This window comes from Hyposmocoma kahamanoa, unplaced genomic scaffold (assembly GCF_003589595.1).
Source record: "Hyposmocoma kahamanoa isolate Upper Pololo Valley unplaced genomic scaffold, ASM358959v1 79, whole genome shotgun sequence".
Classification (NCBI taxonomy): domain Eukaryota; kingdom Metazoa; phylum Arthropoda; class Insecta; order Lepidoptera; family Cosmopterigidae; genus Hyposmocoma; species Hyposmocoma kahamanoa.
Genome location: NW_020653993.1, coordinates 8,467,097 through 8,478,810, shown reverse-complemented (window position 1 = coordinate 8,478,810; position 11,714 = coordinate 8,467,097). Strand labels below are relative to the sequence as shown.

Genomic DNA, 11,714 nt, shown 5'->3' with positions numbered 1-11,714 from the left:
GACCTAGCCTTTCTTTGAATAGGACGTCGTCAACTTGGTCGGGGTAAGTTGTCTTTACATGTTCGAACCATCTAAGTATCCGATAAATTGGAAATTCAAGCTTTCTTTCTTACTGCCAAGTGTTAAAAAAACACATTACAGATTATTACGAAATAATCACGTGTAATGTTATTTTTTTTACCCCAATAGATGTCAAGTAGATATGTTAATAACAATAGACATTGTTGCGTTTCAACAGCGGGGGTGAAATGCGCAATTGTATTGTAACAGGCAGATTGAGCGACAAAATGGACGCCATTGTGGAATTAGTTAGCAGCGAAACGTTGTAACTTAGAATTTGGTCGTTCTTGGTTTCACTGCCTGATTTTCGTGGGATTTTGAAACATTATTGAATATTTCGCTTCATAATGATAACCTTTTAAGTTTAAATATTCTACGAACAAAATTTTCCGACTTTCTTATGTTTAATTAAGAGAGTTATAAAATTTCACTTATACACAGTTTTTTTTATGATATCAAGTGACGGGACGGCAAGTCGTGCGGCGGGTGGTAAGTGATACGCCTGTCCATAGCAGCTGCAGACTCAGACCTTTAATCTCAAAGATCTGAGGGCACTGCCACTGTGCCCGTCACCCTGAGACATAAGTTGACAAGTCCCACGTGCCTATAATTTCACCAGCACTCGTATCCGTCAATATCCCTATCCCTTCAAAACTGGGACACAGTAATGCTCACATTAATGCTTGGCGGCAAGAATGGGTAAGGTACTTCCCTGGACGAACTCTACCATCAGTGTCCCAAAGATAATTTTATACAATTAGTTAGAAATATTTATTTTTTTAAGTATTCTATTTTTTTATCTTATTATATACTACTGATAAATATTGCAATGCTGAGTTTGGATAGAAAAAAAAACAAAAACGATTTTCTATACTTAGGCTCATTGACGTACAATTATATGGACGTCGGGTCCGCGCTAAAAAGTGTCCGAACGTATAGGGCGTTAAAATCGTATACAGAGCGTCATTCACGCTTTAGTCTTCGTTTGTTCGACTGACAGCGAAGCAAGCAAAATTAGACAGTACTGCGATGACATTACAATTTAAATTCAACGTTTTAGCTTTTTCATATTCCTTTACATGTCACTACGTTTAAATAGGTTGACTTGGGACATTTTTTTCGTGGTTTTTGTATTAGACCCGTCGTCCATTTATTTGTAAGTCAATGCTTAGGCTGTTAATTTTTTATGTTTTTTTTTGATAGATTATAAGTGCGCATTTGATCTCCATCTCATCTGATGGAAAGTGACGATGAGGTCGATGATGGGGCATACACACCTAAATAATGCCTATTCACTCTCGCCTTAAAAAGGCCCAAGCTATAACGTTCAGGGAACAAGTCTGCAGGCAGGGAATTCCACTCCATAGCCGTTCGCCATATAAATGTGGAAGCGTAACGCTTCGTGCGAATTTTTGGAATATCCACAACATAGATATTATAAATGTTAGTACTTTTTTCGATTTTATTCATCTAATATACCTTATATATTTTAATACTGTCGCAGTTGAAAAGTAAATTTTACAAAAGTTACAACGTTCTGTCACTAATCAATGCACAAGTGTGTGCATTCTATATTCGAACTATTGCGTGTCAAAGCACAATAGGGCTGTTCATTTTGGCCCTCGTCTTTTGTGCCTGTACTCATAAACTGCGGATTAACAGTGTCACGCCTCTGCTTTGGTAAGCTGACGAAAGAAAAAAAAAAACAAAACGTAGAACGTAGATGTGTGTCGAGTTGAATTTTTATGATATTTGATACTTAAAGGAAATAAGGCAACTCTCATGCTACTTAGAAAGACAGTGTTTCAATTTTGTAATTAAATTACGTAAAACTTTGGGGAATTTATTGTTCCCCTAACGAACAATAAAACGGCTTCGTGAACTTCATCGATGATATTCTTTCGTAGTTTTTCAAATAACTTCTATCAATACTAATAGGCGGCGTCTAAAGCCGTCACAGCACCTTTGGTGTAATACGGTTACATCTGCAAAATTACAACTTGTCAGGAGAGAGGTTTAAAGATTCTACGAACGAAATTATTCGATGACTTTTGTTATGCTTAAATGGAGAGTTATAATATTTCACATTATAGATGATTTGTTTTATGTAGTTTGTATTATTACAAATTTATTTTTAGCGACTGCTGCACAGTTTAGTTTAATATTGAAATTCTAAATTTGAATCTACTTGTTTTTGGCACCTTTGTCCTCTATTTGGTTATTGTTTCTGTTTTGGTTGTTGATAGTTGTGCGTTTTTTGTTAAATAAATTGTAAGTCCATTTTCATTGGTCTTGCTCGCTCTTTAATAGCACCCACCCGAACCCCATTGATACAGTCAGTAGTACATATGACTTTAATTTGTAAGTTTAGTCTATTTGGTACATTTGTGAATCTCTAATGGGGAAGGAAAACTACGTTATGAAACCTGCATATCGAAGAAATTTTACAGCCCTTGGATGTCCACAACAATCACCTTTGGACCAGAGTGGTGGACTATGACGTAAACCTAATGGGACATGAGACTTGTCAATTTATGTCTCAGTCTCTGTTATGGACGAGCGTGTCACTGACTACCAGGCGCGCGACTGGTTCGTTAGGTCACTTGGTATTTTAAGAGATACCCGTGCACAGCAGTGGGCCTTATAAAGGGTTTGTTTGCAGTTCTAACAATAATTGTTAAGTTGGCTACAAAAACGAAACGTCAATTTTCCCGTGGCAGTGCCTCTCAGGGCTTCGCAATTTAAATGAAGCTACAACTGTTACGGGCAGGCGTTGCATACCACCAGGCGCACGGTATGTTCATCCAGTCAACTCGTATAATAAAAAAAATCAGTCATTAATCATTTGCTTAAATCGTCTTTTTGAGCAGACCTAATGTCCATCTACAGTAATCTTCAATATGTTGTTATGGAAGTATATTGTCCTTAAAAGGTGTTCCAATTTTCGGAACTAAACCCCATATCACGTAATCCGATCTCACGGTCCAAATCACAGAAAAATTATCACATTTGAAGGATTATTCACATCTGATAGGAATTCACTTCTATTTATTTTGTTATCTAAATGTTTCTTGTGTTTTTCTCACGGTTTTTCAATCTATTGTAATTTATGCTAAGAAGAATAGTATTTTTTTAAATTGTTTATTTACCATGTAAAACATAATACACAACAATGTTTCTAGACTCATTTTAAACCACTAAGGTTCATCACAACTAGTATATCCACACAATATGTACAATTTGCTAACAGAAGAGGCATTACATTACAATCAATTAATCCGTATAAATAAAAAAAAGAATAAATAATCTATCATTATCCAAAAAGATGTCACTGAAATGAGATTACATTTTTCTACTCCAGTACTTTTAATCTGTCAATTATAATTGACATCCTTACAGGATGGAAAAAATAGGATCACAAAGGCGCTCCAGTTACTTCTGAAACAAAGTTCTATTGTCTGTGGTAGTCGCTACTAAATTGAAAAATGTATTTATCACAGAACTTTAATGACTTTCAAATAAGAATTTGTACGTTTGGTAATTCAAGTATCAAAATATATAAATATATATAATAAAAGTCTTGCAACCGGTTGTAAAAACCTTTATAAAAAAATTATTGCTTAAAATGTAAGCGGCACTTGGTCACTTCTATTCTATCTATATGGTTTTTTGTTTTGTTACTTTGTTTGGCTTTCGTTCGAGTTTTTTGAAAGAGTATTTATTGTATGCAATCATTGCATTATTAGGTCTTAAAATCTCGTACGTATTACTTAGGCTTAAACACGATACTCGACTTTAAAAACGCTATCATGGAAGGATTGCAATAAATAAGTACTATTATAAACAATAAAAATAAAATAAAATTTATTACAATTCTGTAAGCTGTTTACAAAGAAATGTTAACTTTATTTTTTATATTAGTGGTTGTTAAGACATTACGTAATTTCAGTGGTAACTTGTTCATTTGTCGGGGAATAAGGTAGGTAGTAGATCTCGATTCGATGATTCCAGATATTTTATTAACTCAATTTGTTCAAAAATGTCGATTTCTTTAGTTAGGATAAGGGGGCAATATAGGCAAGGAAAAGAAAAATTGCATCTGCAGATGTTCAGGCTGATATGCGATTTCTACAATTCTCTATCTATAGTGTCTTCTTTAAGATATTTTAGTGTGTCACAGTTATAATTACCTCAGCAACATCAACCCATTTATACGTCAACAAGAGCAACAAGAGTCGCCTCTCAGGCGAGGGGTTAGGCCATAATAATTTTATATTACCTAAACAAAATGTTTGCGTAGGTAATAGCCATAGAAACAAAAAATCTGGCTACGAAGAAATACGAGAAAACTTTTAATAATTAGTGTAGAGAGCTTTTTGTACAAAAATTCGATTTTTAGGAAACTAATAAAAAACAAACCCATCGTTTTAAAGCATCCGTTGGTAACTTGAAACCCTTTAAGCACACCTGACTCTATCTATATTCTGATTGGTTGGAAATTTAAAGAGGGTGAGTTGAACGCGCTCTGATTGGACAATCGCAAACGGGGTGGGGGCAGCAGTGTCAGGTTACTTTAATACTGTAATTTGGGGATTTCGATCGCAGTTACAAAGATTTTCTAAGAGGCTTCATTCTGTTTAATTAATTTTAATCGTTGATGGAGTTTTAGTGTAATCCCATGTACGTTCCACAGCTGGGCATTAGCCATATGTTTATGAATAATTTTTACGAACTGTCTGCGATATTCATGGTTTTCGTGGTGTCGCCACCTTTAAGGTCCCGGGTTCGATCCTCGGCCGGGTCAGTGTAGAAGTAGAAAACTAACTTTTATATATTGTCTCGGATCTGGGTGGTATTCAGGTTTCTTCGCTGCGGTTTTCCTTTACAGATAAAGCAGGTAATTATGTGTTTTGGAGAAAGTTTTTTCTCGGGAGCATGTTTTAGATTTTAATGACTGTTTTAAAAACGTTTACGCCCTGTTTTAAAATTTTATTACGGTTTTAATTAAGATCATGTTTTAAAATATAAACGGGACGTAAATATTTTGAAACAGTCGTGAAAAACTAAAACGAGTTCCCATAAACATTTTTCGAAATGAAAATCGGCACACAGTAGTGCTGACATTACTGCCTGGCGGCAGAAATAGGTAAGCCGGCAGTACTTCTCAGTAGGGCTAGCACGACGGGGCGCGACTTGCGTGAGAGCGATATAAAGTGCGAGATACTGCTATTCTCGCATACAGATCTCGCGCTTTATGTCACAGTCGCGCAAGTCGCGCCCTATTGTGCCAGCCCTACTGGACGAACTTTTTCACAATCACCTCTACTACTAACACGGCACATGCTGAGTGGTGCTCATTTAGTTTCAATTTATTTTTTATTTTGTAAGTACAATTTACAATGAATGGTACTGAATAAAATTGTGTTTTCACCTCGCTAGCTCGGAAAGGCTTTTTTTCTCATTAAAAATCTGCGCGCAAAAGCGTTTTTTGCACGCTAGCGTGGAAAAGGTTTTTGAAATTCGAACTTGACGATGGACTGTGGTGCATCTAACTTTTTCTTTCGATGAAAAAAAAAAAGATCAACGCGCATTCAACTATATACACGATTTGTCATTCGACATTACTTATTTATGTAATATAAATCCGTTGGTATATTTTATTTTTATTATTGTTGATATTAAATGAGCAATGATAACTAATTGTGTTTATTAAATTATTTTAATTCGTCGAAGAACTAAAATAATTGCAGCCTTGCATAACTAATTACTATTCTTTCTATATTTTCTTTATAATATTAATTTAATTAATGTGAAGTTCAAAAATCGAAGTGGAAGTATATTGAGTTATAGAAATCCTGATCGAAGGAAAGGTGGACAGCCAGCATGAATGAGAACGACTGTATCGACCGATAACAATTTGACAAATAAAAAGAAAAAAACTTTGAAGAGGACAATGCTAAGCGACACGCCTGTCCATAGCAGTTGCAGTACCAGTCTGCCACTGCGCCTGTCACCGTGAGACATGTTGACAAGTCCCATATGCCTATAATTTCACCAATAATGATAATAATAAGCATTTATTTCGGAATCTTGCCCACAGTGCCAGTAACACATCCTCTTAGGACTAGCATTAATAGACTAGGAAAAAAAAATGAAAAGTTATATCCTGGTGTGGAGCTGCACCCAATGCTGTAACATTGGGGAGTCGCACAGGTATATTAACACACTCAAGAGTCCGTTGGTGCTACCGCGGAGGCGGGCTAGCATAGAGGCGCAACGTATTCTCATTATAGCATAGAAGTCTTCCGCATGCGCCTCCGCAAATATTTCCGAAGCACTGCAATGCCAAGGTAGCCCCAACAGAACCGGGCCCGCAGGTCACTGTATGCACTCGCTACAAAATCGACCCAGAGGCTGCAGGTAGAATGATTGACAGTATGCTTTGAAAAGCGGAAATTTTAACAGGTACACCTTGCAAACCTTCGAGCCAGCATGTTACAGTGGACAGCCAGCGACCCGCGTTCCCTCTCTATTGTCCTTCAAATCCTCAGTGACTCAGTGGCCCAAGCACATTGACTTACAATTATATGGACGTCGAGTCCGCGCTAAAAAGTGTCCGAACTTATAGGGCGTTAAAATCGTATACAGAGCGTCATTCACGCTTTAGTCTTCGTTTGTTCGACTGACAGCGAAGCAAGCAAAATTAGACAGTACTGCGATGACATTACAATTTAAATTCAACGTTTTAGCTTTCTCATATTCCTTTACATGTCACTACGTTTAAATAGGTTGACTTGGGACATTTTTTTCGTGATTTTTGTATTAGACCCGTCGTCCATTTATTTGTAAGTTAATGCCCAAGCATTTAAATTTAGCCACCCGATACAAAGGTCTACCATTGAGCGAACTTTCAAAGCAATTACTAGGTACCTATTTACGTTTTCCAATTTTTATTTACTTTTTTGCATCCTACATCCATATTTACATCCTTTCTTTATCAAAAACAAATTTGTAAACAAGCAACACAAAGCGACATTCGAATTTCCGTTCCAGTTTAACAACAATAAGAATGGAACATAAATAATCAATTTTAATATTACTCAGAACTATGGAAGTGGCGCCATGCGAATTGTAAACAAAGTAAGTTCATGGTCTAAACATACCTCCCTGTAGGACTCCGATTTGGCGGTACAAAAGATGCCGATGTTTTTGTATTAGAACGATTGTAGTGTACGTAAAAAGAAATCCGATAGATATAATATACTATTTGTTTCTTGCATACAATGTCAATCATCAGAGTCACAGGGCCGCAGTCTGCTAATTTGAAATCATCTTAGTTGAAATGAAATAAAACAGTGCTTCACAAAACAGGCTTAGGAATAGGGTCCTTATGGTTAAATAAAACTAATATAAAGATTGATCGAACTGTTTTTTGAGAGACTGGTGCCAGAGATAGTTATAGAAAGACTTGCATTACGGGTCCCCAGGCTTCCACTTTGCAGAAAAGCAATGTGGTTGTGGCACTGTTGTAATACAGGAGAAAAATTAATTAAAGCTCACAAATATTCCTAAATTATAATAAAACCTATTAGTGCATTAAACTAAGTATTTAGATTCTCTAAAACAACACTAAATAAGCTCACGATATGTGTGTTCGACTCTATCGACACACGATAGTTGTGTGTATGTGGATAGAGTGATAATGACAGGATTTTGTACGTTTGGTATTCAGCTCAAATTTAAAACTAGTGACTTGTGAATGACGCAGAGTACCCGGGTTCGATTCCCGGGCCGGGAGAATATTTGTAAGGCCTACATTTATTTCTCTCGTGAGTTTGAGTGTAATTTGTGGTTGTCTATGTGTCTGTCCATGGCATCCGTGATACAGGGTTTCCCTAGGCTATGAGTGTGTGCGTTGTTATATTTGTTATTGCTTGACGGTAGAAGTAGGTGGCAGTACTTCCCTTTACGAACTCTTTCACGAGGAGTTCTACTGTTGGTAAATTTCTGCTTCTATCAATTCTTAAGTTCCTTTCGTTTCAGGGTACAAATTACGGCATAAAAAAGAGAAATATGTTCTTAATTTTAGTTCCTCAATAAGATGAGGTAAAATTATTTTTTTAAACCAATGTTAACATAATCATCAACAACCTTTTATAAGTCCAGTTGCCGTGTTCTCGTGAGTTTGGATGTAATTTGTTTGTTTATCTATGTGTGTGTGTCCCTTGCATGGCATCCGCGAGACAGGGTTTCCCTAGTGTGTGTACGTTATTATAAATTTTCGGAATTTATGTGCGGAATTAAATTTGAAATTTACCATGAGCTTTTGATGATAAAACATCGTGAGGAAATCTGCACACACCTGAAAAGCAATTTAATGATGAGTGTGAAGTTCTCGATCTGTATGGGCCCGCGTGAGAAATATGAACAGTCGGGAGATTCAACTGATACGGAAATACTAGCAAAAAAATAAAATTAATTCCAACGAAAGTCATATCAGTATGACAAGCTAGTATGACCTACTACAGCCCAAGTGATTGACTCACGATGAGCGTGAGTGGAGGCCTGTACCTAGCTTTGGGATTGGTACGCTACTTATATCATTTACAATATTTATTAATTAAAAATTTTATTTTACTAAAAATTTTTTCCGATTTCTGACATTTCAAATACTCGTACCTCAGTTGGTCCCATAGAGACTATTGATCCTTACCAGAGACGGGATCGAATGGTATAAAAAAAAGTTTTGTAAAAATTGCTTTTTATCTTGCTGACTGTACCATTTTTTCAAAATCTGTGAATGCCAATAAAAATATCTTCAAAATCCATGGATAGTCGTCTAGATCCGTTTTCCTGTAACTACAACGATAAAGGTAGCTGGCCTTGCTGCCCCGTCTCAAATATACACCCTGTATACACAATAGCGATTATTGACGCCTAGGTTTTTAGTTAATAAACCAGTGTATTATAAAAAAAATAAAACGCAATTTATTATAACTTACAAAGTTATGCGACAGTAAATAATTGCGTCTGAAATTTTGAACCGTTTGTCGTGTTCGTCGCGGAGATAAACGCATGCACAAGCTAAACGCGTCTATTCCACACGAAGCCCTGCAGGAACTTTGATAAGTGGTGTCTATACTCCTATTTTAACTAATTATTTTTTGTAGCGACTTGGGGAAGTTAGGTATTTTGAAAACGAGGCACCTATCGCACTGCGGCATCTATCCCGGTTTTACCCTACTATTAAGTACATTTCTACTTTTTGAAATAAATGTTTTTACCTTAATTTTTTTACTCTCTTACACATTATCAAACTCCTTAGCTGCACTATGAAAATTTGACTGTGCAAATGTGCAAACAGTGCGGGAACGTTGAATTTAGCACTTTCTTTCAAGGCGGCGCGGCGTGGGTTTCTTAGTATACCAAAAGTCAAATGTTGTGTGACCGCAGGTGGTACACGCCGGTCTGAACGTGTTAAGCTTTTATTGTTTTTTTATACCTTACCGGTCTAAAACATCAATTAATACTATCATAGTAATCAAAACTATAATGTACGATGTACATGATACGTTAGATACTCAAAAAGTCAATAAACAAGAAACAAACAAGTTTAATTAATAAGTTTATTATGATTCAGTTTTTAAACAAGGTTAATAGGTGGTGATTAGGTAACTACAGTGTTTAGTTACAAAAACAATCGCTGACTTTTTCAATACAGTTGGAATTATCGTGGGAAAGACAATGAGTTGCAATTTCGCAATCTGTTCCTGCGCTTAGTTGCAAAAAAGTTAGTTGTGAATGAAATTGGAGATTGGAGAAAACCTAAGACGTAATTGTGGTAAAAAATTGTAAACAATCATTTCTATAAATGCGTACAACGATATTTTATGTAGGTATATTGGATAATTTCGAAACTACATCTATTTACGTCATAGACAACTACTGGACATAGGACTTTAGAAATAAGCGAGATACAATGATTTAAAAAAAAAATTATTTATTGTAAATATATTTACACGGTATTGCAGTTAAGAACTAATGCACCGTAAAAGCTAAGATGATTATAAAAATATGATACAAAAAAAGAATTGAAAAAAAAAATTAAAAAAGACAAATACATTATAATTATACACTCGATTCCCTAGCACGTATCATTTCACAGAATCTCAAGCGTTCACAACGCATTGCAGCCCATCGCCACGCAAGCAGATCACAGTCCGGTGCTAAGAGTTCGTCCGAGCATTGTGAGGGGACGGAGCAGTGCGACTTTCCTATGCGATAGTGTACGCGCAAAAGGCACTGCGAATAGTTCACGTCGTCCTCGCACTCTAAGAACTATTGGATGTCTGGGACAAATAGCCTTACTAGTTGTCCCACAAGTTCAGGACAATCTGACTCGCGAATATCATCCAAATATACATAATATCCGTTGTCTTTAGCACGCTTATATTTTTTTATATTTCTAAATGACGGGGCTCACAAGTTGTGGGCCTGGTCGTAATAAGCGACACTTAAAGCTTTAAATCGTAAAGATCTGAGGGGCACTGCCATTGCGCCTGTCGCCCTGAGACATAAGTTGACAAGTCCCATGTGGTCGTAATTTCACCATTATCTTACTCAAGATCTTGTAAATTGAATTATCGAAATTATTGTTGAAAAAAATTCATTGACAAATGTTTTGTGTTTAACCATTTCGTAAAGCAATCAAAGACAATGTCCAAACAGTGTGAATGAACTAACATACATTTGTAACAATTTATTTTGATGACCATTCATGTGTGTAAAAGCACTAACACAGGTAGGTAAAAATTAAATAACTTTATGTCCTACTTATTGAAGTAATTATTATAAAGTTATTATTCAATGAATATACCTACCTTATCAAACTATACATCCTCCTAGCGTTGTATACCTCATTACTGAGGGTCATGACTCCCCCGCAGAAACCAGCTTCGCATGACGATGCTGTGCCATCTGTGGCGCTCTTTGGCGTAGTGGAGCGCATCATGGAGACTCAAGCCGATAGCCGTACAAACTTGGTCGGATCATCTCGTGGGACAGCGACCCCACAGACGTTTACCATCGATCCGTCTGGTGACCATTAGTTGTTCGAGGCTGCGCCCTTCTTCCTGGCATTGTGACCAAAGAAATGAAATGTCCTAAGTAGATATAAGGTGGTAATTTTATTGGGTAACAGTTACTCCGAATGGGGATCATTGCACTCGGTAACACGAGCAGCTTTGGCTGTGGGGACCTAACCCACTAAAATCGCGAAAAAATTGATTTTTTAAAATATTTTAGTCGGGTGGGTATGAAATTTGGTATGGAACAGGTGAATTTTTTTCCATATTTTTCTATAAAGGTGCCTACAGATTTCTTTAAATGATACCAAGTGTCGGGATGAACAAGTTGTGCGCCTGATGGCAAACGACACGTCTGTCGATAGCAGTTGCAATATTCAGAGCTTTAAATCGCTAAGATCTTAAGGACACTGCCACTGCGCCCGTCATTCTAAGACGTAAGTTGACAAGTCCCATCAGGTAATTTCACTAGTACCCTTGCTTTCCAAAACCGGAACGCAGTACCTAATGCTAACATTACTGCTGGGCTGCAGAAATAGGTAAAATAATATTGTATAAACACTACCCGGA

General features: G+C 36.6%; 1 protein-coding gene across 1 annotated transcript in view; it reads left to right on the top strand.

Annotated features, from left to right (window-relative positions):
- Nucleotides 1-11,168, top strand: part of LOC113233543 — a 27,813-nt gene extending 16,645 nt beyond the window's left edge. Inside the window, exon 8 of the mRNA XM_026468666.1 lies at nt 11,007-11,168. Within this exon, the coding sequence (XP_026324451.1) occupies nt 11,007-11,168 (162 nt within the window). The remainder of the gene's footprint in view (nt 1-11,006) is intronic.
- The last annotated feature ends 546 nt before the right edge of the window (nt 11,169-11,714 follow it).